Below are 20,722 nucleotides of genomic sequence, written 5' to 3' on the forward strand. Positions count from 1 at the left end.
AAAGAAGACAGAGGGGGTCATTTACTAAGGGCCCGATTCGCGTTTTACCGACGTGTTACCCAAATATTTCCAATTTGCGCCAATTCTCCCTGAATTGCCCCGGGATTTTGGCGCACGCGATCGGATTGTGGCGCATCGGCGCTGGCATGCACGTGACGCAAATCGGGGGGCGTGGCCGAACGAAAACCCGACGGATTCGGAAAAACCGCCGCATTTAAAAAAAAAAAATCTGTCGTGGAGCTTGCACTTACCTTCACCCAGACCAGTTCGGTGAACTCCAGCATGTTCCAGGGAACTTCAGCGGAGCAGCGCCACCTGGTGGACGTCAGAGGAACTGCCTTAAAGAGAACCCGTCATGCAAAATAACCCCCCTAAACTAAATATATTTTCATAAACTGCCATTAGAGAGCATTGCCTCTATCCCTTCATTGTCCCTCTACATGCCTGTAAACCTAAGCAATGAGGTCCTAAAGCTGTATGCAAATGACCTGTGAAATGTCCAATGAAGCATTAGCATATTCAAGCTGTCCACTCTATTCATGAGTGGGAGGCACAGCCACACCCCCAGTGCATGACTGACAGCCTGTATAATGATGTGAGGCTGTATAATGAAGTGCACGCCCCCTGCAGCCTGTGTGTGCATGTGTGTGTATAGAAGAGATACAGCAGCTCCAGGATGCAGCCATGTTACAGCAGAACATGTCAGGTACTTGTGTAGCTGATGTCTGTGTCTCTCACCTGTATATTAGGAGGATGCAGCATGTCAGCAGATGCAGCACACACGCTAGCAATGCTTTACTATACATTACACACAGACATGAGCAGGGGGAGGAGAGGGGAGGGGTAAGAGGGGTGACATCACTGCCTCTGACCATGTGACCAGTCTCATTTACATAATAGAGAATAGATGATTTTACAATGAATAATGTGTGAAATAACTAGATAAAGGCTGGGATGGGATCCTTGTGAGCTGCTCCAACAGGTAGTAGTGACAGGACTAGTGACACAGACCTGATGACAGGTGTCCTTCAATAAATCCCGGCCGGACCCGAATCCAACGCCGGCGCCGCTGGATCGCGAATGGACCGGGTAAGTAAATCTGCCCCAGAATGTTAAGATGTTCTCTCCGTGTTTGTGTGGGTTTCCTCTGGGTCCTCTGGTTATTTCCCACACTCCAAAACATACTGGTAGGTTGCTTATATTGTGAGCCCCATTGGGGACAGGGAGTGATGTGACAAGTTCTGTGCAGCGCTGCATAATCTGTGTGCGCTATATACATTATTATTATTATTATCCAAAAAAGGAAGTATATGGGGGGAAGGAGGGATCAGATATGTAGGTGTTGTCTCAATAATGTTATAATATGTATTTAAATATGTCAGAAATCAGAGTAACCGCATGGAAGGTGAGAGGAATAACAAATACAGCCAAGAGAGATCCGTCTAGTAGAGAGTTACACTAGGCAAGAGTGAAAACGGACAAATTATTAGAAATGTTTTTGAGGTGCAAGTGGCGGCAGTGTACAAGTGATTGTATGTGAGGCACAAAGGAGCCATCAGGGTCCGGCACAATCCCAAGACAACGGACCTATTGCCTCCCTAGGTAATGCCGCAGAATGTAGCTCACATGCATCAACATTCACATCTCAAAGATCACTACATGATGAAGAACGTTACACATCAGCCAAGTCCAGGGATGGATCCACAGTCTCAGGACTAAGACAGCAGCAATGATACATATGGCTGCATCTGATACAAAACCTCTTGCCGGTAACTCGCCCGCCATAGTCACAAAACATGAGGGTGGCCTAACCCGAGCACTCTGTGTTTATAACACTTTCTGCTTTTCTTTGCTCATCAGGCCAGTGCGAATGTCAGAGCCATTATAGAAATGTATATAGGTCATGTAATTGTATTTCTAGTGAGCGGCCACTGATTGGATCTATTATGTAATTCATCCTTTACTTGGTCATGACTACACCTCCATCTCTTAGTGGTGATACATATATGGGGAAGCGGTTTCCTGTATCTAAGTAGCCATCTTTTCTTTAGCACCCAGCGCTCTATATAATTATTTATATAGCGCATACAGATTACGCAGCGCTACGAGTTTGCCAAATCAGTCCCTGTCCACAATGGGGCTCACAGTCTAATCAACCTACCAGTATGTGTTGGAGTGTGGGAGGAAACCCACACAAACACAGAGAAAACATAAAAACTCTTTGCAGATGTTGATCCAGGACCCCAGCCCTGCAAGGCTGTAGTGCTAATCACTAAGCCACTGTGCCACCCTTAAAGGGAACCTGTCACCACATTTGCACATATCCAGCCAGTGACAGGTTTCTATAGAGTCCTTGTAACTGACTGACCCCTTCTTTTAGCTAAAAATAGTTTCGCTTAGATCGCCTTTATCTTATATTACCTGGTATCAGTGGGGGTGCGTCTTCCTCATCCGGCCCCTCCCATCTACTCCTCCCATGCCTTATGCCTCCTTACTAGTCACAGTTCATGTCATGTGACCAGAGTGACATCTCAGGTACTTTAGACTCTTAATAATAGCAAACTGTACCCCATGTATGTATCTGACCACATGAAGTCACATACATAGGATACAGTTTGCCATTGTTAGGAGGTTGAAGGACCTGCAATGATGTCTCTGGTCACATGACATAGTTTCATAGTTTATATGGTTGAAAAAAGACACTTGCCCATCAAGTTCAACCAAGGAAGGGAAGGGATTGGATGAGGAAGGGATTTAGGGGAAACAATTCTATATAACATAACCATCAATGTTATTTAGGTTTAAAAAGGCATCTAGACCCTTCTTGAAGCTATCCGCTGTCCCTGCTGTGACCAGCGCCTGAGGCAGGCTATTCCACAGATTGACAGTTCTCATAGAAAAAAAGCCCTGTCGTCCCCGGTGACATGAATGTAACACAAGGCACCGTGTAAAAAAATTGACACAATATTTCTGTACGTAGAGGTTTGTATGTCTGTAGTTGAATATCAGCAGACGGTCCCTAAGTACAAGGAGGTAGAGCAGGGATTTGAAGAGACACAGAGCTGTCAGTCACAATAATTGGACGTGGCTCACTGCCTGTGACATGAGTCACAAAAGCCAATTTGCATATCAGAAAAATGGCTGTAATTAAGGTACAGGGCCCCACTGGCAGCTAATTTAGGAGATATGGGGAGGACTTGTAACCCATTGGCATTGTTAGTCGGGAGGGGGCGCAATCTGGTGACAGGTCCTCTTTAATGCTGTTTGGTTACCGCCTCTGTATATTTCTAAATAGGACTTGCATTTATTGTATCTTGGGGTTGCTCTTTGGTGTTTATACATAAGTTGTGTCCCCTTTGGGGACATTGTACCGGGATTGTCATTCTGTAAGGACTTGAGGGTCACTGGATTATTTGGTGGTTGCATGTGCTGTGTTTTTAACATACTCATAATAAAGATGGAAATTTTTATGATTTGATTTATTGTATGTGTTTGGCCTTTGCTCTACACACTCATCTTTCTTGCTTGTATAAAAAAATACCCACAATTGTCCAAGTCAGTCGGGTTGTTCGACAGCCACGCCCCTCTATTTGTGTCGCATGAATGCCAGCGCCGATGAGCCACAATCCAATCGCGTGCGCTAAAAAACAGGGCAATTCAACACAAAATGGAAAAATTTGGGAAACCCAGCGGAAATGCGTTTGACGGACCCTTAGTAAATGTGCCCCATTATGTCTATCCATGGTTATTGCTCTGTATTGTCTTATTACGTCTGTATGTGTCCCCTATGTCTGTAACCCGCTGCAGAATATTATAGTGCTATACAAAGTGTATTATTATATGCTGCAGATATCAGCAGAAGTCATCCTAAAGAGAGAAATCCAACAATCCAGATGTAACAAGTAATGTCCATAGTGTAAGAAACGTTATCATGGCTTCTCTTCTCTTCTGTGTGAGTTCTCTGATGTCTTAGAAGAGTCGATTTCTTAGCAAAGCATTTTCCACATTCAGTACATAAAAATGGCTTCTATCTTGTGTGCGTTCTCTGTGGTTCAACAAGATTTGTTTTACTGATAAAACACTAACTTAATTTGTTACATGTAAACGGCTTCCCTTCTGTGTGAATTCTCCGATGTCTAACGAGAACCGATTTGTCTGCAAAACATTTTCCACATTCCAAACATGAAAATGGCCTCTCTCCGGTGTGAATTTTCTTATGTAGAACAAGATGGGTTTTACGGATATAACATTTTCCACATTCTCCACATGTATATAGCTTCGCCCTTGTGTGAATTCTCTGATGTAGGGCAAGGTTTGATTTCTGGGCAAAAAATTTTCCACACTCCAAGCACGAAAATGGCTTCTCCCCTGTGTGAATTCTCTCATGTTGAACAAGATGTGTTTTACGGATAAAGCATTTTCCACATTTGTTACATGAAAATGGCTTCTCTCCTGTGTGAATTCTCTTATGTCTAAGAAGATGTGATTTCAGAGAAAAACTTTTTCCACATTCAGGACATGAAAATGGCTTCTCTCCTGTGTGAGTTCCCTGATGTCTAAAAAGATTTGATTTTTTAGTAAAACATTTTCCACATTTGTTACATGAAAATGGCTTCTCTCCTGTGTGAATTCCCTGATGTTTAACAAGAGCTGATTTGTCTGTAAAACATTTTCCACACTTATCACATGTACATAGCTTCCCTTCCGTGTGAATTCCCTGATGTCTAACAAGATTAGATTTTTTAGTAAAACATTTTCCACATTTGTTACATGAAAACGGCTTTTCTCCTGTGTGAGTTCTCTGATGTATAACAAGATGTGATTTCTGCATAAAACGTTTCCCACATTCCAGACATGATAAAATCTTTCCCTCTTGGTGACTTTGAAGATGAATGAGAAGATTTGATTCTTGATTAAAACACTTCTCACATTTGGGACATGAAAACTTCCTCTTCTCTCCATGATTTCCCTCCTCTGTGGAAAGATGTGACTGATTATCTTCTACTTCCCCACAAGGAGATGAGGGGGGACGTCCATGGGAACCTCTTGTACTTTCACCTCCTGGAAAATATAACCAAGAAATCAGTATTGGAGGTTTCCTTTCCCCAGTTATGAGCAGAAGTAAAGTGACACGTCAGTAACATACAGTCATCTATGGATAGAAAAAAACATGAAAATTACAGATATAAACCATTGATATAAAATTTAGATATAATTCATGATTTATGAGGGTTGTATAACCAGACATACAATCTCACGCTGGAGCCACGACTAGAAGTCCTAGAAACCAGATAAATTAGTTGGGGGAGGCCCCAGGCAGCCATATATACAGGACAGCTACCAGTGGTGGATTAGGAAGACCAGAGGTCCTGGGTCATGTAACAATCTTGTGCCCCCTGTCCCCTCTTGCCCAGGTACCACACAACTTATCTATAGACAACGTCCCCCTTCTGTGCCGGGTGGTTACTTCTCGATAGCGTCAGATCAAACTTATCGCCCATTCAGGTCACAGTTTCGCTGTTTCCTTGAGTCTTTAGAAGTCCAGTAACCGATACACGGAGAAAGAAGGTTATGAATCATATCCGTCATATGGACCGCCTTAACATGATGTGAACGCAGCCTAAGATACCTGCAGATGAATGCGCTGAATCTCACTCAGATGCATGAAATACAAATAACAGGCCATATTTATCACACCAGACGCTGTGCAGGGAGGACACAGCAACTTATGAAGCTGTGAGCTCCTGTCTACTTGATGGACCCATGATTTTACTCAATGTACAGATGAATTTAGTATAGGACAGCAGACCTGCAGGGAGACAGGGACTCCCAAATTCTAGATACCATAGAACAGTGGTGGCGAACCTATGGCACGGGTGCCAGAGGTGGCACTCAAAGCCCTTTCTGTGGGCACCTAGGCCATTACCAGAGATGACTCCAGGTATATTCTTGCAGTCCCAGACACCCCAAGACTTGCTGTGCACAGAGCTATTTTAAAGTGACAGCGCTGCCTGGGACTACTGGAGGAGTTGGTTGGTGTGGATCTGGATTATCATTGTAGCTCCTGCTCCGGCCCTGACAATTCTTCCTGTTTATGGGACCCTGGAGGAAAGGTACAATGATCATCCACATTTCTTCTATTTTCTGCTTTATTGATGTCCTCAGGGTGGTGCTATGGGATTATAAATCACAAATTAAATTTCTCTGTTGGCACCTTGCAATAAATAAGTGGGTCGTGGTTCTAATTTGGGCACTCGGTCTCTAAAAGGTTTGCCATCACTGCCATAGAATATATGTATATATGGTATCACAAATCTGGGAAAACCTATTGACTCGAGTATAAGCATAGGGTGGGAAATGCATTGGTCATAGCCTGCCCCCAGTATATAGCTATTCAGCCCCTTCTCCCCGGTATATAGCAACCCAGCATTCTCCTTGCATACAGCCAGCCCTCGTTGGCGCCATGTGTACAGCCAGCCCTCGTTGGCGGCATGTATACAGCCAGCCCTCGTTGGTGGCATGTATACAGCCAGCCCTCGTTGGCGCCATGTATATGTTTGCCCAATTCACAATACTATTGCAGCGGCGGTTGACATCAAAACCTGTTATGTTGCACAGACCTACCGCTGCCGGACAGATCGCAGAAAAGACTTGCGGGGGGACATCGGAAGGGGGGTATAGACCTTTTTTTTTTTTACTCGAGTATAAGCCGAGTTTGGGTTTCTCAGCACATTTTTTGTGCTGAAAAACTCGGCTTATACTTGAGTATATACGGTAACTCTAATTCCGTCATTCCTGCTCACCACATGGTGTTCGGTCCTGTATGGCTCATGAGCCATATTCTATATCTAAATATGGCCAACCGGAACACTTTTACCTCAGACACTTCGCTGCTTATCTGGTCAGTCTTTGGTTCAGAGAGGGTTAACAGTGCTGGATGGGGATTAGTTATTCAAATGAGTTTCTGCCCAGATACTAGCAGTTATTTTTAGTTGTAGGTTTTCTGCCCAGCAGCAGCGCAGGATTGGTGGGAGGGTCTGCCTCATGATTGGATGAAGGTTTTCAGGCGGGAAAAGCAGTGTGACATATAACAGCTGTAATCCTGGTCAGTCTTTACCTCACAACAGCCGGACCCCACAAACCCGCCATTATTATTCGTCATGTCGCTTGCTTTATTGTAGGAATGGGTCAGTCAGATGACTTATGTGTGCTGCAGGTTTCTGGGTCTGAATTATGTGTAAAGGAGAAGCTATACATTCACAAAACAAGCAGGCAGATAGTCCATGTAGCCAGGAGCAATGTGTACAAGCAGCAGAGGAATCTCCACAAGGAACTAGTTTTAACCCCTGAGTGTCCAGACTATTTTCGGCCTTTGTGATCAAGCCATTTTTCACTATTTTCCCGTCACATGCCAAGAGCAATAACATTTTTATTTCTCCATCAATGTAGCTGTATTAGCGCTAATATATTGTGGGATGATTTGTCGATGTTAATGGCGCCTTCTACATTTCTACTCATATTAGGTATCTTCATGGATATGAGAAATAGCAGAATGTGAAAGGAGCTAAATATTTGTAAACTTTGAGAAGAAAGTGACGCATTTTCAAAAGAAATAAAATAAACCAGAGACAGATGAGCCGGTGTCTATGTCCTCTCCATCTCCTCCCCTGGATGTGACCTCTCCCTGCAATGTATAAGGGAAGAATAACCCACAAGATACATGAAAGGCTCTTACCCTCCTCTGTCACTGATGAGGGGATTTCCTCTCCGCTCCTCCTTCCACCACAACTTTCCTGGAAAGATCCAACATGAAGGACCTGAGAAAACAAGGAGAGGTGTCCAGAGATTCTCTTATATCCAAGTGATGGACAGAAACCTCCAGAACCAGGAACTAAGGGGAATAATCTCTTGCAGGAGGAGACGGGATCCACATTCATCCCAATATTTTACTCATCAACATCAATGTCCTGGTTATATTACTGCATAACCCGATGTGACCCGATCCTGAGGTGGAGACTCATGGACACCAGGGAGAAGATTATTCACTTCTCCTGCTCTGGACTGTAAGTTCAAGGTCACAGGTTCTCTTTACTACAATTTTTAAGAAACCTAGAAATTTGTAGTAAGGACCAATATCATCCCATAGACTCTCCACCCCACGGCTGCTGGAGAAGGTTAGAAGAAGCTTCATTACATCAATGTATAGAGGATTTACAGGAATCCCAGCTACATCTACCTGATGATCCAGTGGGATGTTCTCCTCTAGTTCTTCTTTGATATCTCGGGAATCTCCAGGACTGGGACATCTCTCTGGTTCCTCTTTGATATCTCGGGAATCTCCAGGACTGGGACATCTCTCTGGTTCCTGTGTAATATCTCGGGAATCTCCAGGACTGGGACATCTCTCTGGTTCCTGTGTAATATCTCGGGAATCTCCAGGACTGGGACATCTCTCTGGTTCCTGTGTAATATCCTGGGAATCTCCAGGACTGGGACATCTCTCTGGTTCCTGTGTAATATCCTGGGAATCTCCAGGACTGGGACATCTCTCTGGTGGATTTCTCTGACTGGATCCATCTATAGGAAATATACACAGTGACTGATACATTGTCTATATGTGATGATGAGATGATGGAGGAGGTGACCTCACACCTGCTCTGTCCTCTATAATCAGGAAGGTCTCCTCTTACCTGGTGATGTGAGGGGCTGGTGGTCCTCCATCATGATGTCCTTGTACTGGTCCTTGTGTCCTTCTATATACTCCCACTCCTCCATGGAGAAATAGACAGTGACGTCCTGACACCTTATAGGAACCTGACACCCACAATGACACAGTCATCACCCAGACACCTCCCTTGTGTTATTGTACAATGTCCCAGCATTCCCGGCAGCGCTCACCTCTCCGCTCAGCAGCTCAGTGATCCTGGAGGTAAGTTCTAGGATCTTCTGCTCATGTATCAGTGAATGAGGTGGAGGCTCGGTGATGGGGCTCTGGGTCCATCCTCCTGACACACGGGGGGTCACACACTCACCAGACGACTTCTTCACTACTGTGTAATCCTGTGTATGGGGAGACACTGATCACTACATAGATCCTAAGAATCCTTCACCTCTCCAGTCATTTCCCGCTGTTATTCCTAGAGATAAGAGCCGTGTCCTGGGAGACTCTCACCTCTCCGGTTATCAAGGAGATCATCTCCAGGGTGAGCTCCAGGATCCTGGCCGCCATCTGCTCTCTGTCCTTCTCCCGGATCCCTGGTGGATCATTGATGGAAAGGATCATCTTTAGGAGAAACCTCTGGGAGTCCTGGATCTATAGAACCTGAGGAACAGGAGTAAATACAGCTGAAATGATAATGATATCTACTACAGTTGTACAGTGCATCAATACTAGAAAGCTCAGAACTTTTTGGTACCAAGTGACGATGCAAGAACATTGCTGGTTCCTTCACTGCTCAAGGGAATCTTCTTAGAGGAGATGTTTCAGCAGAGAAGGAACTAAGGTCATTGGGACGTATCTCATCACCTGTCCATATATGGACATCCCACACCTCAGAGGGTTCTCCTGACACAAGGTCTCTAAATTTTTTTAATGTTATTAATTAGTGTTTGGTCAGAAGGAAGCCAATGCAGGTATTGGTATTACTGTGGGCTTATCCTCTGAGCTATAGACTCACCAGTTTTTAAAATACTAATCATGACATACAAAGCCATACACAACCTATCCCATCCATGGATCTCTGAACTCTTCAGCCAATACCGTCCCACACGTAATCTCCGTTCTTCACAGGACCTTCAGCTTCACTTTATTACCAACCACTCTTCTAAAAACCGTCTCCATGACTTCTCCCGTGCTTCCCACATACTCTGGAACATCAAAATGTATCAGGCTGTCCCCCACCTTTCAATCCTTCAAACGTAACCTGAAAACTCACCTATTCAAGATTGCCTTCAGTCATGGGTGAACTTAAACTTTCAGCTGGCTGAGGCATGCAATAAAATGGTTGCCCTCTCTGCCCCATCCTGTAGATAAATAGAAGGTTATTTTATTTTTGTAAGTTGGTTCTTCATGCAGTGTCTCACACCCATGCTTACATCAGGTGTATAGAGACACAATTTTGCAGGTAACTGTGCCGCTAATGCTGCCCTCCATCTTGCTGCAGTTGGTGATGCCTGAGGCAAGAGGCTCAACTTGCCTCATGGCTGGTGCATCCCTGCCTACAATACACATTAACGGCACTGCTCCCTCCCTTCCATCTACCCTCCCACATAGATAGTGATCCCTCACAGGCAGGCTCCTCCTCCCACTTCTCTCCTGATCTCTGTAGTTTTGTATTGGTTGTTCAGCATAATGGATGAAGACTGCCCTATAAATAAATCATTAGAAGAAGTTAATATGTTAGAATTTCCTTTGAGTTGTACTGTCACACCAGCTTGTGATCTTGTTCACCCAGAGGCCATCTCATGATTCAGGCACCTTTTTGTGTAATTTGTTTAGAAATAGTATTTGTCACAGACTCTTGTCTTTCTCTTCACCTCCTGCCTGAAGGCCATGTTTTCACGAGTGAGAACCTTCATAGTACATTTAGTGATAAGACTCTGTTTCCATTGAGAACAGAATTTTTAGAAGAAACGAAACCTAGACTTGGGGAAAGCACTTAAAGGGGGTTTCTGGGAGTTGCACAAAGTATATTCAAGCTAACCTATAGCATTTCAGTGTATTATCAACTTTTCACACCCTCTGCAAAGCATTACTGTTATACACAGCTACGCGCCTGTAATAAAGTGTGATTGAGTGCAGCTCATGACCTGTATGTGTCTTTCTGTTATACTCCGTCATCTAGAGCCGGTGTAACACCAAAACACACACATGTCCTGGTATAAAGTTTTTATTTCCCACCATCCTCCATTACTTACACCGATGTTATGACGTTCTCACTCTCATTCTTATGAAGCGCGGAGGGTCCTGTTATTGTGCGGATAATACAATGGCGACATCTAAACGTGACGTTATTATCTCATTATCTTGGTGTATGGATATATAGTTATTTATTATGGGAACCGTTGTGTAAGGAGCAGACAATGATACATCTGTGTGACGCTCACTGCAATGTTCTGCTGTAATTTCACTTTTATTTGTAAATGTCAAAATTGTAATAATTGCTCCGGCCAATAACACGAGAAAATTTCCAGAAATGCCTGGCAGCGAAAGAGTTAATACCATTTGGGTGAATGTCCGGGTGAAGATCACCCCTCTCCTGTCTATACATCTATCATCTCTCTGTCTTCTGTATTTATCTCTCATATCATCCATCTCCTGTATATAATCTCCTTTATATTTCTGCATCTGTAAATCTCTATCATCTTCCATCTCCTATAACGTTCTCCTCCATCCCCATATTACAGATACTTACCTACTACCTGAGGTAGGTAGTTGTTATTGTGCAGGGATACAGGAGCCTCTTCCTGACTGGGACTGATCAGAAAATAGTTGTATTTTGGGGCCCGGGGCCCCACCCTGTCTAGCACTAGCCCCGCCCCCATCCATGGCAGCCATTGTTGGGTGCTGGAGCTGTTCCTCCTCATGACCGGGCTATTGTGCAGCGTCCTGACATGTGACACTAGAATTGCTTATAACTATGAAATCCATTCATATATCCCAGGGATTTTTAGATTATTTTCCGGTGATGTCCCATGTGGTAATTGTGGTCATGTAATATTATACAGGGGAAGGGGAAGGAGGTGTAAGTGACCCGCTCCCTGCAGGATAAAGATGGCTTCAATTCAATAGAAAAATGTTTTCTAAGAGAAATTATGTTATAGGTGAAGCCCCTCCTACTCAGCTTTCCTGGCTCCTCCCCCTGATGTCTCCTCCATATAGTGTGTGTGTTCCTGGATCATGCTGGGAGTTGTAGTCCCTCCATATAGTGTGTGCTCTCCTGGAGCATGCTGCGAGTTGTAGTCCCTCCATATAATGTGTGCGCTCCTGGAGCATGCTGGGAGTTGTAGTCCCTCCATATAGTGTGTGCGCTCCTGGAGCATGCTGCGAGTTGTAGTCCCTCCATATAGTGTGTGCGCTCCTGGAGCATGCTGGGAGTTGTAGTCCCTCCATATAGTGTGTGCGCTCCTGGAGCATGCTGGGAGTTGTAGTCCCTCCATATAGTGTGTGCGCTCCTGGAGCATGCTGGGAGTTGTAGTCCCTCCATATAGTGTGTGCGCTCCTGGAGCATGCTGGGAGTTGTAGTCCCTCCATATAGTGTGTGCGCTCCTGGAGCATGCTGGGAGTTGTAGTCCCTCCATTTAGTGTGTGTGTGCTCCTGGAGCATGCTGGGAGTTGTAGTCCCTCCATATAGTGTGTGCGCTCCTGGAGCATGCTGCGAGTTGTAGTCCCTCCATATAGTGTGTGCGCTCCTGGAGCATGCTGGGAGTTGTAGTCCCTCCATATAGTGTGTGCGCTCCTGGAGCATGCTGGGAGTTGTAGTCCCTCCATATAGTGTGTGCGCTCCTGGAGCATGCTGGGAGTTGTAGTTCCTCCATATAGTGTGTGCTCTCCTGGAGCATGCTGCGAGTTGTAGTCCCTCCATATAGTGTGTGCGCTCCTGGAGCATGCTGGGAGTTGTAGTTCCTCCATATAGTGTGTGCGCTCCTGGAGCATGCTGGGAGTTGTAGTCCCTCCATATAGTGTGTGCGCTCCTGGAGCATGCTGGGAGTTGTAGTCCCTCCATATAGTGTGTGCGCTCCTGGAGCATGCTGGGAGTTGTAGTCCCTCCATATAGTGTGTGTGTATCTGGAGCATGCTTGGAGTTGTAGTCCCTCCATATAGTGTGTGTGCTCCTGGAGCATGCTGGGAGTTGTAGTCTCTCCATATAGTGTGTGTGCTCCTGGAGCATGCTGGGAGTTGTAGTCTCTCCATATAGTGTGTGTGCTCCTGGAGCATGCTGGGAGGTGTAGTCCCTCCATATAGTGTGTGTTCTCCTGGAGCATGCTGGGAGGTGTAGTCCCTCCATATAGTGTGTGCGCTCCTGGAGCATGCTGGGAGTTGTAGTCCCTCCATATAGTGTGTGCGCTCCTGGAGCATGCTGGGAGTTGTAGTCCCTCCATATAGTGTGTGCGCTCCTGGAGCATGCTGGGAGTTGTAGTCCCTCCATATAGTGTGTGCGCTCCTGGAGCATGCTGGGAGTTGTAGTCCCTCCATATAGTGTGTGTGCTCCTGGATCATGCTGGGAGTTGTAGTCCCTCCATATAGTGTGTGTGCTCCTGGAGCATGCTGGGAGTTGTAGTCCCTCCATATAGTGTGTGTGCTCCTGGAGCATGCTGGGAGTTGTAGTCCCTCCATATAGTGTGTGTGCTCCTGGAGCATGCTGGGAGTTGTAGTCCCTCCATATAGTGTGTGTGTGCTCCAGGAGCATGCTGGGAGTTGTAGTCCCTCCATATAGTGTGTTTCTCTTGGAGCATGCTGGGAGTTGTAGTCCCTCCATATAGTGTGTGTGTTCTCCTGGAGCATGCTGGGAGTTGTAGTTCCTCCATATAGTGTGTGTGCTCCTGGAGCATGATGGGAATTGTAGTCCCTCCATATAGTGTGTGTGTGCTCCTGGAGCATGCTGGGAGTTGTAGTCCCTCCATATAGTGTGTGTGTTCTCCTGGAGCATGCTGGGAGTTGTAGTCCCTCCATATAGTGTGTGCGCTCCTGGAGCATGCTGGGAGTTGTAGTCACTCCATATAGTGTGTGCGCTCCTGGAGCATGCTGGGAGTTGTAGTCCCTCCATTTAGTGTGTGTGTGCTCCTGGAGCATGCTGGGAGTTGTAGTCCCTCCATATAGTGTGTGCGCTCCTGGAGCATGCTGCGAGTTGTAGTCCCTCCATATAGTGTGTGCGCTCCTGGAGCATGCTGGGAGTTGTAGTCCCTCCATATAGTGTGTGCGCTCCTGGAGCATGCTGGGAGTTGTAGTCCCTCCATATAGTGTGTGCGCTCCTGGAGCATGCTGGGAGTTGTAGTCCCTCCATATAGTGTGTGTGTATCTGGAGCATGCTTGGAGTTGTAGTCCCTCCATATAGTGTGTGTGCTCCTGGAGCATGCTGGGAGTTGTAGTCTCTCCATATAGTGTGTGTGCTCCTGGAGCATGCTGGGAGTTGTAGTCTCTCCATATAGTGTGTGTGCTCCTGGAGCATGCTGGGAGGTGTAGTCCCTCCATATAGTGTGTGTTCTCCTGGAGCATGCTGGGAGGTGTAGTCCCTCCATATAGTGTGTGCGCTCCTGGAGCATGCTGGGAGTTGTAGTCCCTCCATATAGTGTGTGCGCTCCTGGAGCATGCTGGGAGTTGTAGTCCCTCCATATAGTGTGTGCGCTCCTGGAGCATGCTGGGAGTTATAGTCCCTCCATATAGTGTGTGCGCTCCTGGAGCATGCTGGGAGTTGTAGTCCCTCCATATAGTGTGTGTGCTCCTGGATCATGCTGGGAGTTGTAGTCCCTCCATATAGTGTGTGTGCTCCTGGAGCATGCTGGGAGTTGTAGTCCCTCCATATAGTGTGTGTGCTCCTGGAGCATGCTGGGAGTTGTAGTCCCTCCATATAGTGTGTGTGCTCCTGGAGCATGCTGGGAGTTGTAGTCCCTCCATATAGTGTGTGTGCTCCTGGAGCATGCTGGGAGTTGTAGTCCCTCCATATAGTGTGTGTGTGCTCCAGGAGCATGCTGGGAGTTGTAGTCCCTCCATATAGTGTGTTTCTCTTGGAGCATGCTGGGAGTTGTAGTCCCTCCATATAGTGTGTGTGTTCTCCTGGAGCATGCTGGGAGTTGTAGTTCCTCCATATAGTGTGTGTGCTCCTGGAGCATGATGGGAATTGTAGTCCCTCCATATAGTGTGTGTGTGCTCCTGGAGCATGCTGGGAGTTGTAGTCCCTCCATATAGTGTGTGTGTGTGCTCCTGGAGCATGCTGGGAGTTGTAGTCCCTCCATATAGTGTGTGTGTGTGCTCCTGGAGCATGCTGGGAGTTGTAGTCCCTCCATATAGTGTGTGTGTGCTCCTGGAGCATGCTGGGAGTTGTAGTCCCTCCATATAGTGCGTGTGCTCCTGGAGCATGCTGGGAGTTGTAGTCCCTCCATATAGTGTGTGCGCGCTCCTGGAGCATGCTGGGAGTTGTAGTCCCTCCATATAGTGTGTGTGCTCCTGGAGCATGCTGGGAGTTGTAGTCCCTCCATATAGTGTGTGCGCTCCTGGAGCATGCTGGGAATTGTAGTCCCTCCATATAGTGTGTGTGCTCCTGGAGCATGCTGGGAGTTGTAGTCCCTCCATATAGTGTGTGCGCTCCTGGCTGCAGCATGCTGGGAATTGTAGTCCCTCCATATAGTGTGTGTGCTCCTGGAGCATGCTGGGAGTTGTAGTCCCTCCATATAGTGTGTGTGCTCCTGGAGCATGCTGGGAGTTGTAGTCCCTCCATATAGTGTGTGTGCTCCTGGAGCATGCTGGGAGTTGTAGTCCCTCCATATAGTGTGTGTGCTCCTGGAGCATGCTGGGAGTTGTAGTCCCTCCATATAGTGTGTGTGCTCCTGGAGCATGCTGGGAGTTGTAGTCCCTCTATATAGTGTGTGAGCTCCTGGAGCATGCTGGGAGTTGTAGTCCCTCCTCTGGTCACTTACCTCTTCTCTCCTCAGTGCAGGACACTCTCTACCTCACACATGTCTCCTGCTCACGGTCCACTAGTCATGTGACCCGGGGAGTGTGATGTCACTGAGGGGCGGGGCTACTGCTCACTATCCACTAGTCATGTGACCCCGGGAGTGTGATGTCACTGAGGGGGCGGGGCCTCCCATTGGTTCTGTGTATACTTGTGTATCTGGGGTCAGACAGTAGGTGTTCTCTTTATGGAGAGATTGCCAATTAAGGCCACCTTAAAGGAGACTTAAAGCCATAGGTGCTCCACTAGGGAATTCTGGGAAGAATGCAAATAAGTTTTCCAAGGTTGAAACAGTGCTGTCTACAGTTGGGAGTTTGTCCCTTCTGGAATAGATATACTGGTTTGGCTTAATCCCTCGTCATGTTTAGACTTCTTGCATACATTTGTGAAAAGGAAAGAGGGACAAAATGGCGGCACGCGTAGCGCGGCGATCCCCTTAAGCCACACCCCTAATCACTCCCTAATCACTCCCTGGCCACACCCCAAATTTTAGCCATATTAAAATAATAAAAATCATCTCAATAAAAAAAAAAAAATTATCCTCATTGGGATTTGAACCCAGAACCTGCAGTGTCCATATACAATAATAACACAGCACCTCAACCAACTGAGCTATAACCTCTGTAATTAACAAGGTGGAGAATTTTGGTAACTAAGAACTATATACTGCCTTGGTATATAGAGAGGGATCTTCTCAGATTATTGTAATTATTGAGACTATTATTATTATTATTATTATTATTGAGATGATTATTATTATTTTTACCATTATTAATAATCATCTCCATAATAATAAAAATAATAAAATTTATAATAATAATAATAATAGTCTCAATAATTACAATAATAATCTCTGAGAAGATCCCTCTCTATATATCAGTGCATTAGTCTGTGTCAGAGTGTGACATTGGCAGATAACACTTCTTAGTTACCAGAAATCCTCAGCTCTGTATCACTGGGCTTATAGCTCAGTTAGTTAAGCTCCTGTCTATGGTGCAGAAGGTCCCAGGTTTGAATCTCAGCCTGGCCAAAACTTTATGTAATTTAATTATATAAAGAGCTTGTGTCTGGGGAAGCCCTGGAGACCATATATGGACAGATGCTGATCTGAAGCTGATGATGTGGTCCCTGTTCTCTCTGCTAAGCCGACACTTCTCTGAAAAGGATTCCCTGCCCGATGTCTGCTCTGGGGAACCCTAGGAGATGCAGTGACCATATATGGACAGATGCTGATGACGTGGTCCCTGCTCTCCGCTAAGCCGACACTTCTCTGAAAAGGATTCCCTGCCGATGTCTGCTCTGGGGAACCCTAGGAGATGCAGTGACCATATATGGACAGATGGTGATATGAAGCTGATGACGTGGTCCCTGCTCTCCGCTAAGCCCGACACTTCTCTGAAAAGGATTCCCTGCCGATGTCTGCTCTGGGGAACCCTAGGAGATGCAGTGACCATATATGGACAGATACTGATCTGACCTGATGACGTGGTCCCTGCTCTCAGCTAAGCCGACACTTCTCTGAAAAGGATTCCCTCCCGATGTCTGCTCTGGGGAACCCTAGGAGATGCAGTGACCATATATGGACAGATGCTGATGACGTGGTCCCTGCTCTCCGCTAAGCCGACACTTCTCTGAAAAGGATTCCCTGCCGATGTCTGCTCTGGGGAACCCTAGGAGATGCAGTGACCATATATGGACAGATGGTGATATGAAGCTGATGACGTGGTCCCTGCTCTCCGCTAAGCCCGACACTTCTCTGAAAAGGATTCCCTGCCGATGTCTGCTCTGGGGAACCCTAGGAGATGCAGTGACCATATATGGACAGATACTGATCTGACCTGATGACGTGGTCCCTGCTCTCAGCTAAGCCGACACTTCTCTGAAAAGGATTCCCTCCCGATGTCTGTAGAAGCCATTCTGTACTGTGAGTTCAGACTTTCAAAGTATTTACTATGCGGACACAGCGCTGGGACACAGCGGGACCTGGGGGGAGAATCCGTGACAATCTCATAGCTGCCCGTGACGCGGGGCAGAGGTACGAAAAACGGGAAAGTCCCGTCAAAATCAGGACGGTTGGGAGCTATGCTTCTTGTAGGTCATACTTGATGTTGAGGGGGCTGCCTTTCAAGGTAGCAAAAGGAGGCATTGTTTTCCATTTAACACCTTGGAAAACTTACTTGTGTATCTGGGAAGTTATGTGCAACATCCCCCACCGGGGCCTAGCCCTTGAGGTGAGGCCTGGAGTCAGCCGGGGCCCGCGGTACCGGAGTGGCTGGCGGTTGCGGCCTAAGCACGCTATTGTCACGGTGCTTGGTACGGGGGAACCGGAGGGCTGTCCTACAGCCTGGCAGGTCTCCAGCAGGGTGGTGTTGGCAAGAAAAGATGAGGGAGAGGCTGCTAGAGCGGATCTCCCTGGGGCAACCCCTTAATGTCCCGAGTGTGAGCCTCTGGGTGATGGACAGGGTGCCGGTGATGAAGGCAGCCGTATTAGCAGGGACCAGACGGAGACAGAAGTTGAAGAAAACAACTTACAGTTCTTTATTTGAACCGCAGGAACCGCAGCAAACGTGCCTTTAACAAGTTGGTGGAGTACTGGAGAGGTATTTGGAGGGAGCCACAGGATGTAGTTCACCAGCCTGGATGTGGAGGGCAGGCTGGGAGGCAGCTGTGTCCTTAGAGGAGGCTTCAGCTCGGTCCTGGATCTCTTCAGGTATCACCCTTGAAGGTAGGATGATACCCCTTTCCTCACTACACTAGCTCTAGTCTTATCTTCCACTTCAGGCAGGGGCTAGGCTCTTCCTGCACTGGTCTGGTGTGCTAGAGACTCTGAGCTGCTGCTCAGCTAACTACTCTCTGCTTGCGTCCTGCAGACCCAGAGGGCCTGACTAGGACCGGTCTCTTCTCCCTTCTGGGAGAGACTGCTCTCCTCTCTCTCCTGAGAGAGACTTCTCTCTAAGAACTCTAGAACATTCCTGGCCAGGGGGTTTTATTACCTCCCTTTGGTCAGGTGGTGGCTGCTCCTCCAATTACCTCTCAGTTCACAGAGACAGGATGTAACACATATCATTGGATACTGGACTTTTACATCATATACAGATTTAACTTCTGCCTTGCCAGGCAGGATTAACCACTGCAATTTCCCCTTTGTGATGTGGTGACATTGTTATGGGGCTTATTCGCAAGCACCCACTCGCCATTGCATCGGCGAGGGTGTTGCATACCCCGGGGGCAATTGAAAGAGCCGCCCTCGGCTCGACTACCGATGTTTTGGGGCACAGAGGGGGCTAAGGGCACTTCTGGGAAGTGCAGGCTGTGTGAGGTGTAGGGACAAACCGCCCATGGTCCTGGAGACAGGCACCTGGGTTGGTGTCGGACTAAGACAAAAATATGTAAGAGCTGTATGACAGTTGGTCGCTGACGCCATTAAACCGAACTGTACAGTAGGAAAGGTGTGGTGTCATGTCCTGTAATCCACTCCTTGCACCAAGGCCTGTATATTTGTTTGATCAACACTTCTTCCCTGGCGGCAATTATATGGTGTCTATCTGCATTGCATGAGCATATGCGACACGAGTACCTCCTGACTGACAACCTTACCCATGTATGAGTGGCATCCAGGTGCTATCTGTGTAACACCCCCGGTCCCCTAAAGACCCGCAGTTTACGGACTACCCCCATGTGCAAACCTCAGTTTGAGGGATCAGGTAGCGGTCAGTGTTTTACATAAAAGACGGTCCGACACAGCCACACTACAACCTGAAAAGCCTATGAAAGGGTTAATGCAGACTACTGGCAGATATGACAGTGTGCAACAGGTTAATTCACATTGGCTTAGGAGCCCAATGGGTACACGTCTTGAAACGTTACAAACGTTACAGAGGTAGATAGGCTACTCAGGGTAGCAGAATAAATGTCTCTTTTCCTGAAAAGAAAAGGCATAAAGAAGTGCAAACAGAATGTCCGTACCTAAAAAGGAAGGCATTAAGTGCAAAATAATAATCAATAGACATAGCAACTTTTCCCTGGAGTATCTGGCAAAAGTCTCTCAGAAGGTCTCTACTGACAAAGTCCATCTTCTGGGTACAGCCCTTAATGTGGGGAAAAGTGCAATGAAGAAGCAAAGGGTCTCCTCTATTTGGAGAGGGACAGAGTCCTTTGATGAAATCTCTGCTGTGGCAGAGGAAGGGTGCTATCATAGCACATGACAGTGTATAATCTCTTGACTGAGATAAATAAGGGTAAGAGTCTCAGGAAAGTCTCTGGCTCTTTGGGGCAAATGGAGATAAATATACACAATATGTACAAAGTACCTGGAGAGGGCTACAGCCCTTCAGGGGTTAGTCTGATGCACCTTCGCTGGGTTCAGCAGGGACAGGATCCAAAGTCAGCAGGGAATCCTGTGCATCCTCAGCGGGAGTAGGTGCCGGCTGGGGACACCCAGTGGCAGTAGTGGGTGCTGCAGGTGCAGCAGCATCCTCCAGACCTTCAGGGGGAGGAGCGCTGTCGCCCGGGGTGTCGGCTGTTCCAGCCGGGGGCTCAACTGAGCCAGGGACCACAGAGGGGTCCATGAAGAAATAGACAGAGCCCAGCGGCCGCGCCGCGGCTCCTTCCAGCTCCGGTTCTTCCGGGGCCGGGTCATCACCCCATTGGTAACCGGCAAGGGGAGATGTGGGCCTAGATGGAACCTCCGGACAAGGTTCGCTAGCCGGGATGTCTTCTCCCACAGAAGAGCCGCGGGATCTGGCAATGCTCCCGGCAGGGGAGCCGGTGGGGGTGGCGCCCTGGATCATGCCCGGCCCATGAATGGCGATGGGACCCGTACTCACGATTACCGTGGATGGGGCATTCACGTGGGTCACCGCCCGGGGACTTGCAGCCGAGGAAGAAGAGGTGTTCGGAGATTCCGGCCACTCGTCGTCCTCATACCAGTCGTCCTGCGGGAAGTAACGGTCCTCATCGGAGTCGGGGATCCGGATCACACCAGCCGCCCAGGGTCCTCGAGGTCCTTCCTGCAGGGAGAACTCGATGCACTCGCCTGGCTTGAGGTTGTG

At 47.3% G+C, this 20,722-nt stretch overlaps 1 protein-coding gene across 1 annotated transcript; it reads right to left on the reverse strand.

The window, feature by feature from the left end:
• Nucleotides 1–2,968: 2,968 nt before the first annotated feature.
• On the reverse strand, nt 2,969–15,718 carry LOC140119828 (uncharacterized). Its single transcript, XM_072139239.1, has 5 exons — nt 15,634–15,718; nt 9,936–10,023; nt 8,237–9,322; nt 7,736–7,817; nt 2,969–5,061 (listed from the first exon to the last, which is right to left on the reverse strand). Exons 3-5 carry the CDS (start codon nt 8,606–8,608, stop codon nt 4,082–4,084), a joined length of 1,434 nt encoding a protein of 477 aa, XP_071995340.1. The 5' UTR covers nt 8,609–9,322; nt 9,936–10,023; nt 15,634–15,718; the 3' UTR covers nt 2,969–4,081.
• Nucleotides 15,719–20,722: the final 5,004 nt, after the last annotated feature.

Source organism: Engystomops pustulosus, chromosome 2, assembly GCF_040894005.1.
Source record: "Engystomops pustulosus chromosome 2, aEngPut4.maternal, whole genome shotgun sequence".
NCBI lineage: Eukaryota > Metazoa > Chordata > Amphibia > Anura > Leptodactylidae > Engystomops > Engystomops pustulosus.

Coding starts and splice junctions, on each gene's coding strand:
- LOC140119828 (XM_072139239.1), bottom strand. CDS start 8,608: ATGTATCAGTCACTGTGTATATTTCCTATAGATGGATCCAGTCAGAGA. Junction 7,818..8,236: donor ACATCCCACTGGATCATCAG/GTAGATGTAGCT, acceptor TTGTTTTCTCAG/GTCCTTCATGTTGGATCTTT. Junction 5,062..7,735: donor CTCATCAGTGACAGAGGAGG/GTAAGAGCCTTT, acceptor TATATTTTCCAG/GAGGTGAAAGTACAAGAGGT.